This window comes from Amblyomma mixtum, chromosome 9, assembly GCF_055824585.1.
Source record: "Amblyomma mixtum isolate Tamu chromosome 9, ASM5582458v1, whole genome shotgun sequence".
Lineage (NCBI taxonomy): Eukaryota > Metazoa > Arthropoda > Arachnida > Ixodida > Ixodidae > Amblyomma > Amblyomma mixtum.
Genome location: NC_143020.1, coordinates 18607323 through 18634792, shown reverse-complemented (window position 1 = coordinate 18634792; position 27470 = coordinate 18607323). Strand labels below are relative to the sequence as shown.

The window sequence follows — 27470 nt, the reverse complement described above, 5'->3', positions numbered from 1 at the left end:
ATTGTATGGTTTTAGATGCCTCTCCGCAAGCGTGGTTTATCCCAAAAGCTGCTGGCCCCCTATACAGGCCCGTTCGTCGTTCTAGCTCGCCTCAATGACCTGAACTATGTGGTCTCTCTTCAATTTACGCAAGTACCCCGCTCAAGGAAAACCCAAGTCATGCATGTGGCACGGCTAAAGTCCTTTCACTCTCGTGACCTAGATTGATTGACTGGCACCGAGGGCTTCGTCTGCGAGCGGGGAAGTGTCACGCGCTATGCATGGGCCCTGCGGAACAATGAAGAAGTGCGCACGCAGAAAAAGAGGAAGTTCTGTATCCTGCCGCTGACGCATCAGGCTCGCCTCGACTTGCATATGTAAATAGACTTTGTGAATATATCCTGTAACAATATAAAAGCAACATAGTATATAAACGGCACCTCAGTGGAGGCTTTCACATTAATTTATACAATTTTCATTGCGTAAGCAATATTACGACCGGTTACAGCCCTTTGCGTCGGGGCGGCCGCGAGGCACGTTTGACCTTGAAGGGCGGCGCGCGGTGCGGCGCACTACAGCTGTAGCCACGCCGCTGCCGAGTGGAGGCGCTGCCCTCGCCGCGCTCTCGCCAGCTGCGGAGTGTGGAGAGGAGGCTGGAGAACGGGGAGGGGGGGGGGGGGAATAAAATGCGTTCGCTCGCTTGCCGGCTCCGTCGTTATGCCGCCTGATAAACAGTAAGGGAGGCTACGTCGGCTTGACGAAGCCAGGAAACGACAACGGGCTTCGGAGACAGATGCAGAATGCGAACAGCGCCTTGCTAAGCGGCGCGCTCAAGACGCTGCTAGACGGGCGCACCGCGCCTCTATCGAAACCGAATCGTCTACAACCGGTGATGATCCCGAATGGAACGCTATGGATGCTTACGCAACCTACAGGTTCAACCAAAGCTAAACCCCAGCAATTTTTTTGAATCTTTTACGCGCGATGAAATGTCGCAGGGGTTGTAGACCCGCGGTAAGTTTCTTAGCAAACCATTCCATCGATTGCGTCTGCGGAAAGGGTTTAAACAATGCTTAACAAAGAAAACACTTTTTAGTCCAAAATAAGTAAGGCGCATAAAATCCTGGCCAATTTTTGAGAACAAGGTACTTCATCGACACACAGAAATCTGCCGTCGGACCTTGTTCACACCAAATAAAAGCCATGCTGTTTACTAGCTAAGGCTAGATAAAGAAGAGCACCCCTTTGATCTTTTTTTTTACATGTGTGTGAGAGTTTGGAGCCTTACGTAGAAACCAAAAACAACAATGGAGTGATAACAAATTACGTGAAATACCTAGGGGTCACCCTGTCAAGTAATCTGAGCAGGGAAGAGCTTGTAGGTAACATACGTCAGAAGGCCGCGGTTAAGTTGTATTTCCTGGGAAGAAGATTGAACTTAAGTCGTATAAAACACTCGTGAGACTGCCCATAGAGTATGCGAGATAGTTTGATGTCCTCATAAGAAATATTTGACAGGCAAATTAGAACGAATCAAAACGTAGCATTACGATTTGTATACTCGAATATTTCGTGGCATTCGAGCATATCTAACCTGCTAAAGAAACCAGATCTACACAGCCTACCTCAGCGTAAAGTAACATCAAAATTTAAGGTTTTGTACCTACTTAATCACCGACACTCCAACTTAACAGAAGAAGCATGCCTTCAAGAACCACTCCGCCACTCCCTGGTCCCTGGAAAATAACGATGTGAAAGCACACCGCTAACACATAAGCGACATTTTCGTTCACAAATATTCCTTGCTCCGTTCAGCTATCTTTTACTGGAAAAAACTGCATTCTACCATTGTGAACTGCCACTCAGTTGAATCCCTCTTAGAACATGTAAATCTACTTCATCTGACATCATTATCAAAGTGAAGCCTTTATGATGATTGATTGTTAATTTGTGTTTATTCACTTCTCATTTTTCGTATTTTGTATCCACTCCTGCATGCGCCCGAGCAAGGCCTGCAGTATTTGTAAATAAATAAACAGCATCAAATGCGCGAAACCAAAACAATAGGGTTACACCAGCCCAATAATTAGGGTCAGCGATCAATTCGAAGTCCGTGTTCAGGATGAGGCTTGAAGCTTCCATATTTGAAGCCTTTTTTCACAGCAGCCGCAATTGAGAATCGCCCCTTCTGGCGTACAAACTGACTTCTACTATGCACCAGCGTAGATGCGTTGCAGCTGTAATGGTGGTTTCATATAGCAGCGGCCGGGATTAGCCTTATATTGCTGACGTAGTCGATTGATCCACATGTGCCGCATATTGTAAGCAGAAAAGGTAAGTGCTGCCACTGCCCTATGAGTCTAGCGTCTATGAGGTATGGAGAGGAAATATGAACTACAAAAACACTGCTTGTCTAGCTGGTTCACGTCTAGAAAGGTAATTTATACAGTGCCATTGAAAGACGGTAGTTCAAAAGGACGACAAACAGGAGAGGGTGTGTACTAGAATGAGGTTTTTTGTTCGGAGCCAGCAGCACAGAAAACGTTCTGCTCACGTTCGAAACGTTTCACAACGGGAATGGCACCTGAAACGTATTTAAACATACGGTTAGCACATATCCTTGCTTTGGGAACGCCTCCTAACTTATTGCAGGCGGTTGATGCCTTTCGCAACAGAAAATAGATACTGAGGTGACACAGATGCAAGCAGAGCCCAGCCTTTTCATAAAAATGCTATTAATAATTGACATCGCAGCGCATCTTTGCTGCAGCTGGGTAGTTTTTATACACTAATATTATAAGCCTCATGAGGCAAAAATTGTGACCATTTGCCTTCACCCAATTCCATTTGACTGAGAGGGGCGAGAAGGCACGCTTTACGTAATCAGCGAAGACTCGCAAAGGCATGCGGAAGCTGTGCTCGGCCATGTGCGTATGTGCCAAATTCTTTCTTGGCATGGAGATAGAATCATTGCTGTTATGTTGAGAGGGCGCCCGTAAGTGTACATTGCCTTTAGGTATCGTGTGTTACATTGGTACAAAAGTAACAGTAGCAGCCGCACAGAGGCACTAAGCTATGGCAGTGCCGCATGTAGTTATAGTTAAGTGTCCCCCAAGTCTTTATTTGCATCCGTCTTGACTTCCACCTTGCCTTGAAGCCCCAAGACCAGCAGTGGGCTGATCAATGCCTATTGTGATTACTAGCCAGAGAACATATGTGTTCCCACGCTTGATCATTTCGACAGCTGACAATCTGGCCGGTGTAAAAATACCCACATGAAAAAGTAATTCTATATGTGACTTGAGTCGCACAACTAACTTGTTTTTTTAGTGCCTCTTTAAAGGCAGGCAATATTAGGGGGGGGGGGGGGCACAAGATAGCATAAGGGCTCCATTATTGGTGGCCACTCTTTTAAAGCTATGCGCCACCTTATGAATTTAAAGCATAATAGTGAGTCTGGTACCCCCTTCCCCCACCAGGACCGCTTTAGGTTAGCGGGGTTATCTATTGATATTTTGCACCCTGAACTCTATTAGAACCACCCCCCTATGGGCAGGGTAGCCTGCTGACGCTGGTTCTTAAAGCCCAGCTGCATCCTATGAAAAAATATGTGAGACACAATCTAGAACCTCCCAAGTTACAGTTTTGTTGGTTATCATCGATTCGGTCAAATAATGCCAAACCGAGTGGTTAGAAACTCTGGGCCCATGACACCATTTCAGGCCTGAATCCTTCCACTTAACAGTCAAATCAAATAACCTTTGGCAATTGATTTGCAGCTATGACATTGACGCTGTCGTTGCGTTTTGTGAAAATAATTAAATAGTCTTGGACAAACTTCCAGGTTTTTAGAACATTCCCAGTGTCAAAACGTCAATGAAATCAACTGTCAACAGCGGTGTAAAAATTACTGCATCAAACAGGGGCCACGCAGGCTGATATACATATTCCCTGACATTGCGCATAACCACTCGACATGGAAAATTGCAGACTACGGAATTTCATAGATTCCCCGAATAAAGCGATGGAGCTTCGGCCTCACGTGTTTCTGGCTGTCTGCATATTTGTAACTCGGGCATTCAGGCATTCAGTTACGAGGGCTTGTCTGCAAAAGGCTGACATGTGCCAGATTCAGAAAGTAGACCTGGCCCCAGCACTGTAGGGTTGCTACTTATGCAGCCGCCTGTTAACGTAGTTGCATTCTCCTGGTTACGCATGCGCACCGAGTTCAAATGTAAGGCTTATCCGTCCTCCGTACTGGCGCGATCGCTTCGCAGCTGTAGCCAAAGTCTCGGACCCGCTCGCGCAGAACAGCTACGAAAGAAATGCCTGATTTGCAGAGTTACGCGTGGTCACATAAGCGGCCTGCTTGACAGCTATGCTGTGTAGCTTGACGTAGATTTGTTTATTTATTTTTTAGGTAACCAGAAGTATTTAGCCGTGACTACAGCAGGAGAAAGTAAGTATTGTTGGAAAAAACGGGGGTAGTTACACTAAAAGATCCCAGGCACTTTGTAGTGATCCTAATATTGATGGCCCCAGAGAATCTCTGAAGGGTTTTCCCGACCGGCACGAAATTTTACTTCTTTAGTTTGGTTTGGTTTACTGGGGTTTAACGTCTTAAAGCTACTCAGACTATGAGGGACGCCGTAGTGAAGGGCTTCGGAAATTTCGACCACCTGGGGTTCTTTAACGTGCACTGACATCGCACAGCACACGGGCCTCTAGAATTTCGCCTCCATCGAAATTCAGCCGCCGCGGCCGGGATCGAACCCGCGTCTTTCGGGTCAGCAGCCGAGCGCCGTAACCACTGAGCCACCGCGGCGGGGCATTTACTTCTTTAACAATGAAAGTCATGTTCGCTAAACTCTATAGTATTTATTTGCTGCCGTGACATTAAGTTTTGCACGAATCGGTGAATCTGGGACAGAGCAGAGAATAGAGACGACGGGCTAGAGAGAAAAAGAAACGACAAAGCAGATCTGGTATTGCCTTATTCATTTTTTTGTCCTTCGTTCACGCTTCTTGTGCCGTTTTAAAACTCCAGTAGGATCCTGCAAGCGGCTTAGCAATTCTCACCAGTGTTTTAGCGTTTCGCAGCTAGGCACTTAATTCTAAGTGGAACTTTATGGTTGTCAACCATGAGCACATGTGTCTCGAATTTTTAAAGGTGCTATTTTCTTTGTTCTTTCCTCGAGAAGGATTCTCGATCCATGAGCTCTCAGCATAGAGTCTTCGCGAATAAATCTGGATCCGTGGGCTCTCAGAATACGCTGTGCGAGTACAGAAAGACGCCCGTCACACTTGCGAGGCCACTTCACACAGGATCGTGTGTGGCGCACACCTTTTTATTCTTGATGGTTTGACACGGTCCCTGCAGTACAATCAGAGAGTCAAAAAGAAAACACTTCAAACATCTGCCTTTGTGAAGGAGAAGGAGGCATCAACATGTGTCAGAAAGGAGATAAAAACTGGTGCCGTACTTTACTCTGCTATGATTTATTTTCCATTTCATTTGCTAGCGAGATTTCCCTTTGAAACCGCACTGAAACAACCAGTGATAGGAGCATGGATGATGAAAACAATTTTAACCTTTCTAATAAAGGTCCATATAAGAGACTAAAATCTGATAACAATCATTACCATCGTCGAGAGCCGTCGTAAGCACGACATGGATAGGAAGTATTACAAAACACATTCTAGGACAGCTGGAAGGTGGTACGGCAGTAGTTATCCGTATTTTTCAGCCAAGAACTTGTTTACGTTTCGTGTACTTTGCTTCGCCACTGTTAACTTATTATTTTCTCCCACGACTTCCGTCAACTTAACGCAACCGAATTTCAAATGCTAAGACATTCAAACCAGGCCAACAGTGCTCTGCTTTTGATAACGTGTAGTGCCAACGGTTTCGTATATTTCTGTCCTATCGCTTTTTGGAGTGGTCACGGTCGACCTGCCTGCTTTCGCATGTTGCGGAGCCGTCGCCACCAGCCGCAATTCTTCCAGCTAGGGTAGGCTTTCAGCGTCCCTCTGTCTGTTCGCGGTTTGACGGCCTTCGGAAATTTTTCGCAACGCAGAAATCACGAAAAACTTAGTGCGCAGCTGTCTAAGCATAAAGCAGAAAACTGTTGAACGGGCTCTGCTACATCCTGCGTGATTTGAACACTGCACCTGTATTTCTGAAGACCCGACCTCATGAAGCCGGTAAGTTAATCCTTGTCATGTCGTCTGAGTTCAAATGGGTTCTTTAGAGGGCTGAAAATATGCGAACATTAGAGGAGCAATACGCACGGCGCAAAGAATCCTTGGTCAGAGCTTCTGTTGAGGCAAAGCGCACACAGCACAGCGAACACAGGAGTGCGTAAATGTTTTGCAAGCAACGTTCGGTGCGTATGCATGGCAACGCGTCGAACGCGTAGCACGGACTACGTCCGAAATCGTTATTACAGAAATACAATCTTGGCCTGACCAAACACTTTTGGTGTGCATCGAGGTACTTTGATTCGACTATCAGTTCGCGGGAGAAGGAATCTTGTCCCATGCGTCCTGGTGTTCCTAACTGGGCCTTCAGCCAATATTCCCGTTTACCTGCTGTTTGTGGCAGAAGTCAACATCGCAACATGGGAGGCACCTGTGAGCCAGATTAAGATGCTCTATTTGCAGCTAAAACTCGACATTTATCGATGAATGAACACTGCAAAGCAGCATTAAAATGGCACGGCCTCGTCAACTGTCCCTAACCTGGCTACTTGCACAGCAGCAAGCGAATAGAAAACAGTACAAACTCATACGTGAAAGGAAAAAAGAGTGAAATGATGAAGTGGCAGAATTCGCGTTGGGTGCGAAGGCTGCAAGGAAGTGAGGCACGCCCCCAGCAACAGTTCTAAGGCGAAGTATACATGATTTACTCCGGAACCTTGCGTTGCTTCGGTTCCACTGCACAAGTAGGCGTAGCTTTTTCAATCGATAATGCAGAAAACTATAGAAAAACCATACCTGCAACAGCTATGCGCGCAATAGCAGTTGTTTAAAAAATGCATCCAAAACTTCCCATGTGTTTCGCTGGAAACAACTGAGCCTATACATTAAGGGACATATAATGGCAGCGTAGTGATCACAGACTTCAATGAGGTCTCATATCCCCTACCGTTATAGGTTTATTTCTTTGATTCAAGGTACTAAGTTCCTTAGCGAATACAAGTTATCGCTGTTCAAGTTTAGTAAATGATTTCTAGTTTCCGTTGTTTCTAATTCCAGTAGAAATCGTCATAGTTCATGATCCTTTTAAAGAGAGCCGGCTGCTTTGAACAATCCGTACAGATATGTTGGCCTTGAGTTGGACGATAACACTTTAGCTTACCACTTTTAGGTAGCCACCTTGCTCTTAAGGCGGCGAATGTTTTCTGCAATTTAGGCAAGAAAGAAAATGGGGTCAGAAACGTCTAATGCTGGAGCAGTGCTCATATTGCAGATGCGTTCATGCTTGCGGGAACATGGCAGAAATTTAATTTTCTTTTTTGGAGCATAATTCGTATGACAGGATTCCTCTTATTCACAAATAATGAAAAAAATGCACGGTATAATTAATTTGAAAGGCTATTGCAGTCATGAAGTGTTGATGTGAAAAGACAAATGACCTGTTTGGGAAAAAAAACGACGCGAGAGCAAGTGTAGCTCTACAGGCTGTGTTTTTCTTTGCGCCTAGAGCTGCGTTAACAATAGTTTAGATGATCTCTTGTATCCCCACTCTCGTTGAGGGAATCTTCTCCTTGGCTTAGTACTCCACTCAGTATGAGGGGTACTTTGGAAATAATGACTCCTTCCAGGTTGATGATGCGCAAAAATTGCACATGCGCTTACACACCAAGAACATTTACCGCTCTCAAGAAAAAAAAACGTGCATAAAATGCCATAAATAAATAAAAAAATTATCAAGCTACCGCGGCTTGCTGGTATCTAGACATAAAGAGGCAGAAGTGTTTTAGACTAGGTCATGCATTTAATGTTAGTTTCAAGAGAGAAATGGCATGGTGAATGAGCCACCTTCCTTCATTGAAATCTTCGTACAGATATACATAAAACACTTTCTATTTAGGAGATTTAAGAAACCAAAGAAGATAAAGAAACCGCGGGTCACAAGGGCTCACCTAGTCACGATCGCAAAGAAGAATACTCTTTGTCATGCTTTTCAGCGCACGCACTCACACGCAGATCTAGATAGCTTTAAAGCAGCTAGAAACAGGTTGAATTCCGAATTGAGGCGGGCCAAGAAAGTATACTTTCACAAATTATTCACTGATATTGCACGAAAGAGCCCAAATATCGTTTGGAAAGTAGTAAACAAGGTTTTAGGTTGCTGAAAGAAGAACACCGAGCCAAACAGCCTTACTTTTAACAACTCCGAATTGACTGGAAAGGCACTCGTGGAACATTTTAATGAACATTGTATTAAATCTGTACCAAGGGACAATAACCCAGTAAGTTTGGATATGGCTATTCATAGTGTTTCTGAAAGTATGTTTTTTGCAAAAAACTAATGAATAGGAAGTCTAGAATATCAGTACAGGATTAGATGTAGAGAAAATCGAAGTAAAGCCTGTTAAAATGTGTTTTGGAGCATACTCTTCCTGTTCTAACTCATATCTATAACTTGGTCCTTGAAACAGGTGTATTTCCCGTTGCCACGAAGAAAGCTAGATTAACTGCAGTTCATAAAGGAGGCGATAAAAAATTGGTTTCAAATTATAGGCCAATATCTATTCTCCCAATATTTTGAAAGGGGCTACGGAAACTAATTTGTGATCGAGTAATTCTTTTTCTAGATAAGCATAAAGTGCTAACCACTGCCCAGCATGGATTTTGGAAAAATAGATCAACCGAGACAGCCTTATTGACTCTGAAAAAAAATATACTACAAAATGTAGAAAATAACAATTATACCTTAGGTTTATTTATTGGCTTTATGAAGGCCTTTAATTATCTTAATCACGATAGACTACTGGATAAGCTTCCACTCTATGGAATTCGGAGCAAACCACTGGAACTGTTTCGATCATATATGAGTGGTAGAGCTCAGTGCGTATGCGCCGATAGGGAACACTCAATCTTCCTAACAGTTACACATGGTGTACCAAAGAGAAGTGTTTTGGGGCCTTGATTTTTTGTTTTATATATAAATGATATTGTTACACTAGACCAAACAGCGAAGTCCTTAATATGTGCAGGTTTTTTATTTATTTATTTATTATACCCTCAGGGCCATTACGGCATTACAGAGGGGAGTGGTTACAAAAAATGAAATTTAACAAACAGGAGTTAATTAAACAGGCAAAGTACAAACATGACTACTACACATACATTGTTAACTAAGGCGTTCAGGGAAAGAAAAAAACAATAACACAGTATAAAATACATCCTAGTTAAACAATGTTAGCTATGACATTCTTGAATAAATGATGATCGGTGATGGTGGTCTTCGAAGAAGGAAGGTGATTCCACTCATTCGATGTGCGTGGTACGAATGACTGAAAAAAAGTTTTTGTTCTGCAGAAAGGGATGCCAACCTTATGAATGTGATCTAGTCTTGATGATACATACTGAGGGGATGAGATGACAGTACAGTCTTATTTTCTCGTCAAAGTGCACACAAAGTAGTACTAAAATGCCATGATGCGTTGGCAAGCTCTTGCCAAAACAAAAGCAATTATCTTTCAGGCATGAAATAGGCCACTTGAAATTCAACGCGTGATTATATAGGCTGATAATAAGACTGAAATTCTGCATGACCACAAAATTCTAGGAGTTGTCTTCTCTGCTAATCTCAGCTGGGATACGCAGGGGAACAACATCTCTAAGGAGGTCGCTGCGACAACAGGAGCACTGTCACGATGCCGAACGCTGCTACCCTAAAAGGTTAAGCGACAAATTTACTATGCACTCTTCGAATCTCATATTAATTACTGCAGTTTAATATGGGCAACCGCTACGAAAACAAATATCGCGAAGATTCAGCGCCTCCAAAGAAAGCCCTTCGTCACATCGCAAACGTACACTACTTGTCCACAACAAACGTTCTCTGTCCATTTTATCACATTATTAGCATTGACTACATGTGTGACTTCCGGATGCGACGTTTGTTTTCTTTTTATACAGCGTCCTTAAAAATTAAACATACTTCTTGTAATACCCGCAGCGCGAATACTTGGCTTGTTCCTCATTTTAGAAATAATTATAAACTCCTAACATTGGAACCCAATCTTCAGCATGGACTCAACAAATATAAACATACCGGAAATTTTATATTCCAACAATTCCGACGGTATTTTATTAGGGTGTGGGGTATTTTTTACATTCAATACATATGATTGTCTAGGTGCACTCTAGTCTACAGAGACAATTTTTTGCATTTCTCTCAAAGTTTAATTACTTCATACAACTTGATGTGTATATTCTGCTTTTCATGTATATATATATGTTCAAACTTTATTTTAGTGAACTTTAAATACATCTTTATGATTCTACTACATGTCTATTTTTTGATTACGTATTATTTTGCACTAGACGAGCCTAAAAGCTGTAGTTTTAACAATACAATGGTATTTATTAAGTGTATTTATTTGTTTGCATTATATAGTGCGTTGTCATTGTTGTATATTTAGTGTGTTTATTTCTATCGCCTGATATGTCGCAGTCGCACAGGTTCGTGCGCTACTTCTTTTTTTTTGCGAGAGGTGCGCTGCTTGAATCGAGACGGACACCGTAGCGCGGACAGAGATAGCAAAAGTTAAGCCCAACGAGAACGCCGAGCTCTTGCTGTCTGTCTTCGCTAAGAGCGTCCGTGTTAATAAAAACAGCGTAGCTCTTGCAAGAATGAAATTCATCATCATCACCATCAGCCTGACTACGCCCACTGAAGGGCAAAGGCCTCTCCCATGTCTCTCCAATTAACCCTGTCCTGCGCCAGCCGCGGCCACCATATTCCCGAAAATTTCTTAATCTCATCCGCCAACCTAATTTTCTGCCGCCCCCTGCTACGTTTGCCTTCTCTTGGAATCCACTCCGTTACCCTTAAGGACCAGCGGTCATCTTGCCTTCGCATTACATACCCTGCCAAAGCCCAATTCTCCCTCTTGATTTCGACTAGGATGTAATTAACGCGTGTTTGTTCTCTCACCCAATCCGCGCGCTTCCGATCTCTTAACGTTACACCTATCATTTTTCTTTCCATAGCTCGCTGCGTTGTCCTTAACTTAAGCTGAACCCTCTTTGTTAGCCTCCACGTTTCTGCCCCATAGGTGAGTACTGGTAAGATACACCTGTTGTGCACTTTTATTTTCAGGGATATTGGTAAACTGCCATTCATGATCTGAGATAACCTGCCATATGCGCTCCACCCCATTGTTATTCTTCTAGCTTTTTCCCTCTCATGATCAGGATCAGCTGTCACTACCTGCCCTAAATAGACATTTTCTCTTACTACTTCCAGCACCTGGCTACCAACTGCGAACTGCTGTTCCCTTGCTAGGCTGTTGAACATTACTTTGGTTTTCTGCATGTTAATTTTTAGCCCCACTGTTCTGCTCTTCCTGTCTAACTCGTTTATCATGCTTTGCAGTTCATGCCCTGAGTGACTTAGCAAGGCAATGTCATCAGCGAATCGCAAATTACTTAGGTATTCTCCATTAACTCTTATCTTAAGATATTCAAACTAGCCTAATCCCAATTACCAAGTGCGACACGATGGCCATCTGCTTGCGCCGAAAATTTAAGATGCTCTCCAAATGCAGAAGATGAGCTCTTTTAGAGCATCATCGGGTCAGGACTAATGAACAGACCCTTGCGCTGCGCGGAAGGCCAACTCGGCTTATGGGTGGGAGTTTGTGGTCGTTGTAGCGAGATGGCATCGTTTTCCTAACTTCTTCAGTGAAGAGCACTATTCTACATGAGCCTTTAGTGGCTGAAATGGTACGTATGAGAACAGAATCACCTTAGTAGTGCGCTAGACTATACAGTATTGTGTGTTTTTATCGTAAAAATTTTCAAAATTTTTCTTACCTCGACCGCTGGCTCGTTTGGGGTAAAACTGCACACAGAGCTTGCGTGTGATGGTAACTTTTGTATCGTAGCAAGTTTTACAACAGTACTTACTTAGTTGAGCCGTGCATGTTGCAAAAGCGTAATCGTCTGCGTCGATATCGGAGAACCGAAACTCAAAACACCGAGTTTTTCCTGAAGGGTGGCAGTAGCGCCACCTGTCTTCTGCAGTGGAAAGCGTCACAAGGCGCTAAGGCGAGCGTTGCAAGGAGCGCGGGCCCTTTGAATACGTTGTTCTGGCATTTTCGTCTGCTTCAACTGAAGCGCTTCGAAAATTTTCGGCGAACTGAGCGGAAAAATGGCCAGAAACAACTATTGTAACGAGGCTTTGCCATTAAAAGAATATTGTTTGACGTCTTCTTTTTTCGTTCCATGACTTTATCCAATTCAGCTTATATCGTCTGCTTTCGTGGCTCTCCTAAAGCGTCGGAGGACGACGTCGCGAAGTAGTGGGCTGTGTTTTTCTTGTTTAATTTCGTTGTGTAAGACAGAAGGCGCTACTGCCGCCCTTCAGCAAAAACTCTGTGTTTTGGGTTTCGGTTCGCCGATCTCGACGTAGACGATTACGCTTTCGTATCATGCACGGCTCTACTAAGTAAGTACCGTTGTAGAACTTGCTACGATACAAAAGTTACCGTAACACGCAAGCTCTGTGCGCAGTTTCACCGCAAACGAGCCAGCGGTTGAGGCAAGAAAAATTTTGAAAGTCTTTACGATAAAAACCAACAAAACAGTATATGCGCCGAATGGTCTTCGAAAGCACATATAGAACGGCGCAACTTAGCCGGTCTCACATAAACGTTCAGAGGGCTGTGATTTGGTGGGCCCAGAATGTGGCCCATTTGTGCGGCTTCTTTTCCTGATGCATGCAGAGGGTCTGTTGTCTTGCAAATTGCTTCCTATATTTTAGACAGATTGATGCCGCCTCGTACGTAGAGTCAACATCGCCATCTGGGGCAAGCCAAACGCAGTACATGGCTTCCCCTGATCTTCAATTATTTCCGTCCTACAGCACCGCACTCATTGTGCGAAAATTTAGCAAGCTACTGCGGCCACCTTCTCATTTACTTCACCCCACTACCAAACGAATCACCAATTATGTCTTGCGAGCTTTTTATTAGCAACCTCGGACACATACTCTGTATTATAGGCTACAATATCATCACCTTGTGTTTGCTTATAAAACGCTTAACTGCTAACCCCGAGCTTCACACGACGTGGGAGATTTCACCAATATCACCAATGACAAGTCACACTCGTCCGGCCCGATGTTACACTCCTCCCACTGCCAAAAACGACTTACGGCTGACAGTTGCGTAGCTTGTGATTTTCAACTCTGGATAGCGGTAGTTTCAAGTAGTTTTTAGTGTTTCAGGTCTAACATGTTTCATGGCGGCGTGAGATATGAAGAATGCCGGTGGCGGTGATGTCCCGATAAACAGAGCTACTGTTTAGGAGCTTTTCTGACTGCAGCTTTGCTGACGATCGAAAATTAGTTCCTGGTGATGACTATGATTTCATTAGCGAGTTGGAGAGGGCTTCAGATGCCGACGAGAGCGACAGCGGTGACGACGACGACGACGATGAAGACCTCTGTAGTGCACGTTAACTACAAAAGATGAAACACGACTTCACGATAAAGCAACGTGTATGCACTTTGCAGCGCGTTACAATGTGTCGAATCAGAAAAATATGGCGCATTTATGTGCTTTGTAATTAATTAATATGACATGCGCTGATGGAAACCTGCTGCCAGTAGCAACTTAATTTTTGTTTAGTCTAAACAGTAACCAGTGAAGTAAAATATTTTTGAGCCAGAATTAGATGGGAAAAACATATGACGACGTAAATATGCTAGTGATTTCGGTACTTTTCCTGCGAATCAAATTCTCGGTTAAAGGGTTAAATTGCGCTGCTCTCTTCCTGTTCGTAAGGTTTTTTAAGACCAACATCAGCAGCACCCTAACGGCGATAGTTTTGGGGCAAAGGCCTGTGCATGTTGTTGCAATTAACATTGTCTTTACAACAAGTTAAAAAAATATGTTACAAAAATATCTCTTGAGGTGAAACTCTGACCAATGCAGGAAAAATTTTCAGAATCTCAGATTTTGGTACGAAGCATTCCAAGATTCCAGACACAAAACTTTAGCCTTCCGAAATGCGTATTCTTGCGAACTATCGCGACTCCTTATATTTCCATTTTCTGACTCTATTACTTTTGGGATATTTTAGTTCTTTTAACTCCTTCCCGTCTCATGGGTTGTTATGTATGCAATTCAACAGAGTATAGGCTCTTCAAAGTGTCTTTTTTTGTGTCTAGATCTTTAGAAGCTGCCCCTTGAACATGTGAGGTCTGGTAGCGTTGAGGTCGTGTCCCCAAATATGGAAAGTAATAGAAAGCTACGCGTTAAATGCGGTCCGCGGCCGAAAACAGTCACCAGTGTTGTCTGCGTGCCGGCCACAGTGCACATGCTCAGCATGAAACACGTTTCACGGAAGCCAGGAGCGACAAGCATGGGAGTCAGTTTCATCAAGCAAGCAACCGCAGGTTGTACAAACGAAACTGCAGAAAACGAGAAAACGACACAATAGGATGGACCACAGAAACGCGACATGCGCCATCACAGGTGTCACGTGTGATATGGCACGGCATATCTTTGGTAAAGGTGAACAACAAAACCATTGTTGGGCTGGCTGGTTCGCGTCTAAAAAGGTAAAGTTCGACAGCTTAAGTGAAAGACGGTCGTTCAGAAAGACGACAAACATTACAGGCGGTGTACTACGATGATGTTTTTTGTTGCGAGCCAGCAGCATAGAAAATGTTGTGCTTGCGTTCCAACCGTTTAACATTGAGGATGGCACCTGACTCGTATTTAAGCACATGGCTACCACATATCTTTCGTAAATATGAACAATAAAACCATTACTGGGCTAGCTGGTTCACGTCTACAAAGGTAAAGTTCTACAGCGCAAATGAAAGACAGTCGTACACAAAGACGACAAACAGGACAGGCGTGCTGTAGTGCAATGAGGTTTTTTTTTGTTTACCAGCAACATAGAAAACGTTCCGCTTACATTCCCAACGTTTACCAATGGGAATGGCACCTGGTGTGTATTTAAGTACATGGCTATCACATATCTTTGCTTTGGGACACCCCCTACCTTATCGCAGGCAGTTGACGCCTTTCGGCAGAGAGAATAGATAAGGAGTTGTCCCAGTTACAAGCAGCACCCCCCCCCCCCCTTTATAAAAATGCCTTTAATAAACTTCCATGCGAGAGCTTCATTCCTCAGCGATTTTTTTATGCAATACCATTAGATCCCGTGACGAGAAAAAAACTGGGACCATTTGCCTTTACCTAACTTCAATTGGCTGAGAGGGGCGTGAAGGCAGGCATCACGTGATCAGCGAAGACTCGCAAAAACACGAGGCATCTATACTCGGCCATGTGCGTATGTGCCATATTCTCTCTTGACTTGGAGATAGAGGCAGGGCCGATGCGCTGAGAGGACGCCCATAGGTGTACATTACCATTAGGCATCGTGTGATACATTGCCAGGCCAATAACAGCAGCAGCCGCATGGAGGCGCTAAGCTATCGCACTGCCGCCGTAGTGATAAATGTCTCCCAAAGTGGTTGTTTGCGTCAAACTTCGCTCACACTTTGGCCTGAAGCCGCAAGACCAACCGTGGGCTGACCGATGCCTATTCTGATCCACAGAATATGTGTGTTCTCTCGCTTGATAATTCACACATCTGTAAGTGCGGCCGGTGTAAACATGCCCACATTAAAAAGCGAATTCATATGTGACTTCAGTCACAACTGACTTGTGATTTTAGTGCCTCTCGAGGATCCTATATAGGTACGGTTTTGCGCCACCTTATGAATTTAAGGCCGAATGGTAGGTCTGATATCCCCTTTCACCACCAGGAATTCTTTAGTTTAGCGGGGCCGTCCATTGATATTTTGCAGCATGAACTCTGTTATAACCATTCCATGGGGTCAGGGTAGGCTACTGACGCTGGCTCTTAAAGCCCAGCTGCATCATGTGACGAACCACGTCTGCAAGAAGCTGTCTACTGTTGCAGGCACTCAGTCCTGTTGCAGGAACCTCATCCCCGAAAGAGTTAAACTCCAGCTGTGCCAAGCGTTATTTACACCCCACGTAAATTATTGCAGTCTTCTCTGGAACTCAACAACGAAAAGAAATACCAATAAAATGAATGTGCTCCAGAAGAAAGCACTTGCGCTAAGCGGAAAATGCTGGAATGCACACATCTACAAACAACCTATTTCCGAAGTATGGGATCATTCGTTTCCGGCACAGTTATGAAAATCAACTCTTAAAATCGGCTTTATTTCTCTTCCGTTCAATGTGCAAATTTTCCTAAAGCTGTTGCAACATTACAACAACACTCAAAAGATGTATTCACTAGAAACGGCCCCCACTGGCTAGTTCCCATTTCCGCACCAAAAACAAGTTTCAGTCATTAAAGCACAATGTTCCATCACTTGTAAACAAATTTTCAAAGGAGTTTTTTTTTCATATAATAAAGAATTTAAAAATTATTTCGGTACCTCAACTGAACTCTTACATGTCACCATGATTTCTTGTATCGTGGCGTAGTTTTAAACTGAATAATTGTCATTTGCCCGTGTGCTTCTATATCATCAAATGATTCTCCTTTTTATTATTGCCTCGCTTTTTGTTTCGTGTGTATGTACGCTTTTGAGACCTGCGTCATTGCCCATATATTTTCAATGTGATTTTTGATGAGTGCAGTTTCTTTTCTGTTGATAATCTGCGTTGACTGCTGTCTTGTAAGGCGGCCCCTGTGCCGCCGTCAAGTTGCTTAGTGCAACTTTTAGTCCAGGGAACCATTAAGATTTTGTGTTTGTAGCGCCCTGGAAAATAAACGTATTGAATTGAATTATTTATATAATATTCCTCAATGGTCCACAAGTAACAATACATGAGGGGTGGGCAGACAAAATGGTATTACTTGACACATAGATGATCTTGGACGGCAGACCAAGTGAACGGAATTGACAATGATCGCCACTTCGGATGGAAGACCATTTGAGTCGACTGCTCTAAAGAAAAAAGACGGCTGATGTATTACAGTGCGAGACTGCTTAGGGTACACGGCATTATGGAAGGAATTACGGGATATCCGATGAGCGCGTGTGATACGGGGGGGGGGGGGGGGGGGCGTCGTGCTATAAGTTGTGATAATATCTATGATACAAGGAAAGGCGGCGGTTTTGTGAGGGCAGGCTAGCGTGGGGACATGGAGCTGAGATTTTAGTGCAGAAAGACTAGTATGATAAGAGTAATCAGAGCAAATGAATCTGGCAGCACAGTTCTGGAGCGATTTGATCGTGGTGATAAGGTTAGCATAGAAAGGATAAGACGCGGCACAGGCGAACTCAAGTTTTCTACGTATAGAGAAGCTTTATAGAACGGGGTGCTAATGAAAGGTTAGGCCATAAATACCCTAGAACTTGATTTATGGAATTAGTGACGTGATGGACGTGAAAGTATTACGTTAAATCTTTCTGAAGTGGAAACCAAGCTACTTGCGCGAGCAAACTGATACGATAGGAATAGTGCGAATTGTTTAGGTATTTCCCAGTGATTGCGCCGGCGAAAAAAAGAATGAGAGGACGTTTTAGTACTGTTTAGTGACCTGATCCAAGTGCTGCACCACTCAGTGATAGATAGTTATGGTGTGACTATTAAGCCCGGAGTGCCGACGAAGCTTTACCTGAAATTCCCTTCAGAGGTGGCAACCATCTTGCTATTTTTTGCTCCTTCACAATAAAATGCAGTGCTGACGAAAACATTTCCCGAATGCTTGTGTTTGCACTGAAGATAGCGCCAAAAAGCGATGGTCGCTGATTCCCATAGCGTCCTTCGGGGTGTTTGCGGGGGATTACAGTAGACTGAGCCCTTGTGTGTTCTCCGTGGTCGTTCACTCCATGTACGCAGCCGTTGTGGGGTTGTTTCGCATGTAAGTGTTCCGCAACTGTCACCGCCAGCCCTGAATGTCAAGCCACAAAGCAATTGAGAGTCATTCGGTACATTTATAAAACTTCGCATAATTTTGAAAACAAAAGAAGTTTAAAAAATGTCGGAGTGCACGTTGGTTTTTCTGCTGGGGGAAAGCTGGCAAGTTTTTATGTGCGCATCGAAGACTCCGGAGAAAAAATGCCCGAATGCCCGAAGTGAACTCAAATTTCTGAAGTGTCAAAAATCTTGTGTATTCATTTCCTCTCCCATGTAACAGTTTTTATACTGCCCAGACATGGCAGTGCCTAAATCAAGGCTCAGGCTGCACCGCAACAATGTTGAAACTGCAGATGCTCGTAACCTTAAGCATCCGTTGTTGTGATTGTAAGTTCATCCCGCTGTTCAAATATTGTTCTGTGGTTGCAAGAAACAAAGATCAGATGCGTCGAGATATAATGGGACCGCAGAGATCAACAAGGAGCTCTGTAAGTAAAATTGATAAATTGGCAAATTGGTTTTTGAGGAAAAGCAATGGCGCAGTATGTCTCACATATATGGGTGGATACTTGAAGCACGTCGCAGGGGAAGGGAGGAAGGTGGGAGTGAAAGACGAAAGAGCGAAAGAGGTGCCGTATTGGAGGTCTCCGGAATAATTTTGACCACCTGGGGATCTTTAACGTGCACTGACATCGCACAGCACAGGGACGCCTTTTGCGTTCCGCGTCCATCGAAACGCGGCAGCCCCGTTGATATTTTTGTGGGAAATATGTCTTTCTTTGAACTGTATGACTTAGCCGTTGCTGTCTTGCGGTTTTTCTGGTGCATATGAAAGAGAGAGAGACTTCAATGAATAAAGGAGAGGTCTGCCTGGTTATGAATCTAGCATGCTACTCTTGATGGTGCACACGACTCTGCTCATTGCGATACTCTCCATTCAGTTATTGGATTGCTTTAAGTTTATTTATACACGTAGCGTTAGAAATAAATTCCATTTGCTAGTTCAGCACTACGTTATATTCATTTCTACTCTTTCCCCTGATCAATTCTTATTCCGAGTGCCGTTGCATTGCTTCACGTCCATCATCAGTGCATGTTCAAGATGATAGCAAAGAGGTGATATACACTCCGCGTGATATAAAATATATAACAAATATAAGTGTTTCCTGCGCTGGCGACGTTCTCTGGTTACAGCTATAATGCTTGAAATGCTGGCGGAACGCGAAAAAGAATGTCGCAGTTCGAAAGGAATCATTCTACTGAATCAAGTACTTACACAGCTTTTATGCTTCATTCATTCACTTAAAGTTCGGCCGTGCACGGGAGCTGATATCGCGGCAAATTGCAGTCGCTGTGGCATACTGAGGCGAGCAGCACTGATAAGAACGGTCGCAGTGGAAGCGCTGACTCTGATTTAAGTCCGCCTCGCAGACTTGCCCCTAAGTGAGGTGCTGTCCAGGCGACCAGATATCGCGGATTTGTGAATATACGCAGTTGGAGAGGATTAAGCATAATGTTTTATTATTAGCCGCGACTTGCCCCAACTTGAGCGAACGCTTGGCGACTCACTTCAAAACGGCTAATTCTCCGTGTGCACGGGCAGAACTTTAATATCCATTTTCAGGATGCTTCTTCAGCGCGACTTTTCAAAGTGTCGATCATTGGCTGATGGAGGAAATTCGTCGCTCGGTAGCCTAAGCCAAAGTCTAGGTGGCGGAAGTCGGCTTGCGGCAAGATGTTGTTGAAGAGGAGCCTTGAGCCCAGCCTCTCTGCGAGGCTAGCTACGTCGCCTGGCGCTGCGAGTGTGTCTCCTTTGGACGAAAAGAGCGCCACGGGAACGGTGATGCGCTCCAGAGGGTAAGCAGGAGGCCTGGTCTGAAAGAATAACCACGCCGAAATTCTTAACATTAACCACAGTCATTGGCAGTGATGAGAAAAGAGATTTCATGAACCAACTGAATACTTATGACATGCCACACAAGCAAAACATCATCAATCCAATACTGACACACTTACTGGTCCATACTTAAGGAGCCTCTTTCCTCTCAAAAGTTCTGTCGTATGGTGCCACTTTTGTCTCCCAGAGTGTCATTGCTTAAATGACGGATCAAGAGAGCACGCAAACAACGTCCGAAATTACGCTAGCCATGCAAGTGACAGCATGCAAATGCATTCCTCAGTGCCAACAATGGAAAGTGCTTGGCACGTACGCAAGTCAACGAACACGAAAGCGAGTACGCCTTCGCTTTTCTTATCGTAGAAAGAGGTAGGTTTCTTAGACATGGAGCAGTAAGTGCGACTATGATGCTGTCTTTGCTTGTGTTGTATGCCTTTTGTATTTATTGCGCTATCGCGTGAAATACTGGCAGGTGCATGTTCCGCGCTCTATATGTCGCTTCTTGTCTTCTTACCTTGTTTTTCACGCCGTTTCCTTGGTATAATAACTAGCCTTGTTTGCGTAATTCACGAAGCTTTAAGGTAGCATGTGTTTACAGGGACAGCAAGGACGTGCGAAATGACAAGTACAATCGATCACGGATAGATGGGATTAGTTTGTATATAGTGTAGTGAGAAAATAGTATTGGAAATCTCGTTGTAAAGTTTAGCACTGTTATTCACGTTTATCGAGCTTGCATTCAGTAAAAGTATCGATATTTCGAAAGGCGCACCATGGCCCTGCAATTGACGCTTTCCCTAAAGTCGCTCTTCGATATATTTTAGCGTGTGGAGAAGTTTCGGTGGGCAGCCTCGGGCACCTGCTGGCAGAGCTGGTGCTGTGAAACTGCGTAACGAGGTGAAGGTGGGGTGTGCTTGACAGTGGCTTGCGGTCTGTGCCGCTCATTTTCTATGCCACATCACTGCCATGCGGTGCAGGGGACCTACTAATTAAAGAATAGCGGCCACCCTCGTCTGGCGAGCTTCACTGGATTCCTTGCCGAATAAGTGCGGAAGGCGACTGTAGTTTAAATTTAACTACATTATTCTAGTACTAGTAGCAGTAATAGACCTTTCTTCGGCGGTAATTTACAGGCCGAGCATATTGATAGTATACCGTTGTAATGATTAGATATTTTACGCTAGGCAGTCGCAAGTTCTCCAAAGCACCGTCATCTGAGAGCACGACGCCGCAAGAAGCGCGTCAATGACGTCGGCGCTATGTATTCTAGCTTTCACGTCGCGGATAATCTTATAGGCATTTTTTAAAGGTCGAATTGTATATATATCAAAATATTTCGCGAAACAATTAGATATGAATATATCGGGGTTTGACTAGTGATCTCTGCTACCGAATTCACGAGGTCAGTGCATGCACGAATATACTTACGGTGCCGAATGCGAGCGCATTCCGAGTAGTTGGACTCCTTAATGATATCAAGAAAATATATTTTAGCACTGCCTATTCGGTTAACTCTTTCGCTACCGCGGAAAAATGCACGATTTGGAGCATACTGAAAGAAATTTTTTTTTCTCAAGAACTAATACACCCAGCACATATTACAATGCATGAAATTGTAGCTTATTAGTTACACTTCTGAATGAAACAAACACCAGAGTTGTGTGTGCAAAAGTAAATGAACATTTATTTGTGAAATTTGCTAAAAACACAAAAAAAGTATATAGCAAAAACAAAAATTACCAGCTGCACTAAGCCCGAACTTGATTAGAGGAAAACTGGAATATACAAACTGTTGCACATGTTTATAGCTGTCATTATTCACAGTTTCAGCTATGAGAAAAATTTACTGCACTTTCCATGGCTTGTCAAGTCAGGGGTCATGACTGTGGTGCCACTGTGAAGAGCAATCAGAGGTGAAGATGTGAAGCAGAGGTAGACTGACAAGTGCTTCACATAAGGTTTTATCTTTGTTCCTCCCTTGTTCTCTGATAGTCGAGCTTGTAGTTTCTTCTTTTTTTTCATTCTTTTCGGTTGGTGTTGAATGGATTCTATGAGAGGATTGGGGGCGTGGACTTCTTTTCCCTCATCATACCCGAAGATTTCTTGAATGAGCTGCTCCCTGAAAACCAGCTGATAAAATTTGGCATTTTAGGCAAGCTCTAAAACATCAGGATCGATGAAATAAGTTTTATCGATGTGGTTCAAAAGCCAGGACACTTTTCAAGTGTTGCCAATAGAAGCTGCCGCCACTGAATCATCCGGGTCCATTGCGTGGAAAAACAAAAACAAAAAAAGCGAAAAACCAATTTTGAGAAATGATTTTTGATGACAGAGGGCCAGAATAGATTATTCTGGTATTTCAGTAGATATACAGTCGTGGCAGGTCAACAATTCCAATGACTATGATAATTCCAATGAACATCAGTATCTCCAACAGATTCACATCTTCTTATGAGCCGTCACGCCGAGTTTGCTGAAAATCTTCATCCATGTATACTTATTAGTGTTTCCGCGCACGATCTTCATCATTTCCGCCGTGAAGAGCATCAAAAAAAAGTCGAGAAGTCGAGCGAATCTCCGAGCGCCGCTCCGCAGCGATGTGCCGATATGGACACCGAGCTGTCGTCTTGGTTGAAGAACGCGACGCGACCTTGAGCATTTGGCAAACTGTCTTCGCCATACGTTGTCAAGACCCTGAAGCACAAAAATAAATCACTGTCATCAATTACAAACTGTATGCACCGCAGAAAACACACAGCGAACGAAAACAGAGCTTACATGCAAGTACGCGCTGACGTTCCAGGCTCCCGAGGCGAAGTCTCGCTGCCGAAACCGAAATCCAACCTTTGTACATTGTTGCCCGACTAATAACCGCTGCTTTCGTCGCAAAAAACGAAACCGAAACCGGCCGACGTGCTCGGTGTCAGCTTTCGCTTCCGAGGAGCGCGCGGCGACGCGGACGCCATTTTCTCCGGCTGACGGTGCTGCGGCCGTTCAAAGTTTTATTTTTCACGGCGCCCCTTCATGTCAAAACACTGAAACCAAGGCTGCAATCGAAAGAGCAGTTGCTGAGCTCGCTAACTAGATGGCAGAGCACGTCCACAACACTCCAAAATTAGCTTTTTTGCGCGGGCGATTTGAATCGATCATATGCGAACGATCGCCTATGGCGCGGTAGCGAAAGAGTTAAGGGCAAAAGTAGGTTTGCTTTGGCTTGCAGAAGGTGTACGTGGGACATGAGAGATGCGGTAATAAAAGAATGCGTTGAATTTTGACGAGCTAGGGTTGTTTATCGTGCAATGATGACGCACAAGGACCGTTTGTTTTCGTAGTTTGGCGTCACCGAAATACGGCCGCCGTAGCCGAAATTCATCATCTCCGCCTTACGCATAGCAGCCCAACTCCATTGCGTACTACGGCGTGGGCCAGAAGTACGGAAGAGATAAAGGGCATTACACGGGGTGATAGGGTCAGATGTAATCCAGAACCTGGAGGAACTGTGGCCGGAAACCTTGCAAACGCATCGCTTATTTCTACTTCTATCTTCTACAAACAAGTGCGTAAATACGTCTTTTTATTGGCTGTGAAGTTTTATTTATAGGTGTGCACAGAAATTCATTCAGAATTTTTCAGGGACAAATTTTATTAGCCTTTGGTTTACTGAAAATTTTATAACTCACGCGAAGTGAGCATACGCTCAGGGGTGCCGTCTGAAGCCTCCAAAGTATGAAATTCTGCGAGTTACAAAGATATTGCCAAAAGAGGTTCTACAAGATCACAGATTGGAGGAGGGCACAGAGGATTGCGCCTACGGTTGTGTTTGAAGTCTCAAAAAAGATGTGTCGGATTGGTTATACGAACTTGACCACGCACCAGCTACAAACCTTTCAGCACTAACTTACGTTTTCCAGGCTTGAATGCAGCTGATAAAAAGAAAGTAGTTTAGCTGTCATGATGTTTTTAAGAAATATTAATGGACTGAAGAGGAGCCAGGTAGAATTACCTCTTGAAGTGCGAGCTTGCTTGGTAAAAACACAGGCCATATGGGTATAGATGACGGCTTCAGGCAGTTCCTTTTTCCTTTCGGTATTTGCAGGTACAGGGTACATGAGAAGCTTCGTGTTCCGTGTACGTCCTTACAGTTACTAACATGCAGTTGTGGAACTGCATGATAGCCTTCGACCCTCATGGCAAGTGCGTAGTCATCAGAAAAGGAACGAACTAAAGCGCGGAGAAGTCAGCGCTTGTGTTCGTCCATTTTCTGGCTGTGCTAGAGTCGTTCCTTGAAGGCCATGAAGCAAGTAGACCGAATCGCCCCTCTTCGTTGTCATCGCGCTATTTTTGCTTACACAAATTGTTCATATCGATAGCCTTCAACGAGAACCGATGTATTAAGTAACAATCTGTTTCAGCTAAATACAAGTACTTCTGGTACCAAATACATAATTTCAGTAATGTTTCAACAATATTAGCGTACCCATCATGATAGTGTCTGTAGCTAAGAAAAAGATTACGTTTACCGAAACCTATGATACGGCCATCGCAGAACGTTTATTGAAGATTAGTTGCTTTTAGGATTTGTAAGAGCTGGAATAAACAAGGGCAAAAATATTTTTCCTTACCTGATTATAGCGCTTCTTATTTTCCCTGTCCCCGTAGTCATACATAACGAAGTTCTTGGTTCTGTAGACCTGAAAATAGTTCCTGTTAACGTTCCGCAAATCACAAACGAAAACGTGTTGGAACACTCGAGATCCTAAGCATTAAGCGCCCTTTTAAAGGTGAAGGAAAGACCTCACGTGGAAGCGTTATTATGTGCACGTATAGCTGGGCATATATAATTTTTATTCGGTGTTTACAACAGATATTTGCAAAAGTGTCTTACTTGAAATAGATTCACTGGTAACCCTCTCTTCGATTTATCTCAATGTGAGCAGACAGATAACGTTTTTGGCTATCAGGCAAATATTACCTTCAAAGAGAAATGAAAAACCTGAGAGGTACAGCCGGTCGTGCAAGATGTCATTTGTTTCGTTCCTGGTGAAGCTGAAAATTGGCCTTTACATTCCTGAATCATTTTTGCCCATGCAGTGACCGGTTGCACAATGAGCGCATAATTGAATGAATGAGGTATAGGCGTATAATATGCAATTTTGTGCGGTAATTCTGAAAAACTTTTCAAAGGGCAGTTGAGGCCATTACAGTTTATATACGGCCTCTCAGCCAAGCCCGGCAGTCTCACTTTCACTTTAATTTATTGAAGCTTTAAGGGTCCGTGGGCATTGGACAAGGCGGGGGCAAGAACAGCGTGCAACATCATATTGATACGAGTTCTACCATAAGAAAAGAAACAAAGCAAAGAAACAATGCAAAAAATTATGAGAGGTGAGAATAGAACAGGATAAGGTTATTTGGTAAGCGGGAAGCATCATATAAAGCAAGGGTGAATCACTAATTTAGTGCGAAAAATTTACTCGATCTGTGGACGAAGCAATATAATTACTGAAGCAATATTATAAGGAAGGGCATTTTATCTATCTATTGCATCTTGAAGATGCAAGCATGATCTGTAATTCTGGACAACTACATTTTTTTCCAGCTGGAAGTTGTTTATTAACACATATTTTTGCATGACGTACGATTTCGGCCTAACAGCCGACACATGCGCAGATAGGGGCCGCTTATAGTTTTGTGTACTTAATGTCAAAAACACGCACGGTTTGATTTCTATGGCAGCCTTAACTAATATATGCGAATGCAGGACAAATTTTTAGCAAGATCTCGCTACGAATGGGAAGATGAGACCATTCCCATCTGTATGCTAACATAATATAATAGCTTATTCCACAGATGCCTCAATTAATTTCCAGAACGCACCCAATTGGTTTCCAGTCGCAGCCTTAACTTGGTGCGATCACAAGGCAGACTTTAAGAGGAAGATTTTGCTACTCACACAAAGGTGAGATCATTCTCATGAATATGCGCATCAGAGTACCACGTTCCGCAGTCTCCCCACTATTAAAATTGATACCTTAGGAACATTGACTCCTGAGGCCCAGTGATACCGTCTGGGGCAGACGTCAGAAAAAAAAGTGAATCGTGTTAACTGTACACCAAATAAATATATTATGATAGTCAACTATTGAACTAAGGCGGTTATGCGTCTGGTTGTAATAGGAAACTAGCTCCAACTGTTAGTAACAAACACTGGTCCCATCAGTGTAAAATATTTCCAAAGCAAGATTCTGATTTTGGCAGCGGCTCAATGGAATCGGCCGCCCGGCTGGTTAAATGGAAACTACACAGACCTTACTGGCTCAGCAACACTCGCATGCAAACATAACTTCGTGGTCCACGAGTCACATCACATCTGTCCCCATAAAAGAGATCCTCACCGCTGCTCGCTTTCGCAGCCTATGTTGCACGGGCCCAGTCATGTGCGTCACTGAGTAACGAGAGTATTTGAGCGTTACTGCGCACGCTAGCGTGGGTGCACTTTCGAATTGGCGTGCCACGATGATGAAGTGTCGCTGTGCTCAAAGGCGAGAGGGAACGCGTTTTCGAAATTTTAGAAATAAACAAGGGTCTCACTAACGTCGGCCAGAAATGTCTGAGCAGAATCTTGCATGTCACTGCAGTAGCTGAACGTTGAACACTACAGTCGAGCTTATTATTTCCATTATTCCATTGTTTTTGAGCGTCCCTCGTAGCCTGAGTCGCTTTGGGCCGTAAAACCAAACATAAACCAAACAAACGTGCTTCTCACGTCCACCACATAGGAGCGCTGTGCTTCTGGACCGGTTATAGTACATAAGAAAACCTGTAAATGGGACCTACAGTTTAGTTTGGCTGAAAACTGTGAATAAGTATTTAGCGAATTTTGATCCTAAACAAAACAAAACAAATTGCACCAGACCGCACTGAGCCCCAATAATATGACTATATTCTTTAACGAGATCAGAATCTAGTTGTTAAAATAAAATATTTGTTGATACTCCTCGAAAGCACTTGTGCCGCTCATGTAATACCTTCTGCAGAAAGATAGGTATCCCTTAAAAGCTGTGGTATCCTTGGCTGAAAGCCGAAGATCGACGGTTGAGCGACAAGCTCAAAAGCTGCCTGGATGCGTGTCACCGTCCTACGTTCCTTTTTTAACACAGCCGTATAAAGGCGATGGAGAAAAGAAACAAGTTGAACCAGTTGCACCGAATAAACTCGGCAAACTCTGCAAAATTTTTATTGACGCCAGCAGCGAAAATTGCCTTCCCCAATAAAACACGAGAACCCATGAATGGCCTGCAGAATCATTGTGGCCTACAGAACTCCATGGTTATGCGGATAGTGTCGCCTAAACTGGCTGTTGTATCAGTTCTCGGGTAATGAAGCACAGGGCGACCGTCAAGGCATTATCGGGATCAGGGCCCGCAGCTTCCCACTGTAAACGCCGTATGGATGATTGTGCTCCACTCGTTGAAGACACACGTGCCCTT

At 43.8% G+C, this 27470-nt stretch overlaps 1 protein-coding gene across 2 annotated transcripts in view; it reads right to left on the bottom strand.

Moving 5' to 3' along the window:
* Positions 1 to 17700: 17700 nt before the first annotated feature.
* LOC149328423 (lipase lipl-1-like) overlaps positions 17701 to 27470 on the bottom strand; it is a 60046-nt gene continuing 50276 nt past the window's right edge. The window contains exons 8-10 of one of the 2 annotated variants that reach the window (XR_016285802.1): positions 24603 to 24671; positions 19653 to 19958; positions 17701 to 18117 (exon numbers count right to left, since the gene is read on the bottom strand). Coding sequence is in view for 1 of the 2 variants with exons in the window: in XM_089561972.1 (XP_089418098.1) it covers positions 19704 to 19958; positions 24603 to 24671 (324 nt within the window). In the remaining variant the exon portion in view is untranslated. Of the gene's footprint in view, positions 18118 to 19587; positions 19959 to 24602; positions 24672 to 27470 lie in introns of those variants that run through there. The other variant, XM_089561972.1, reaches the window with a different exon arrangement.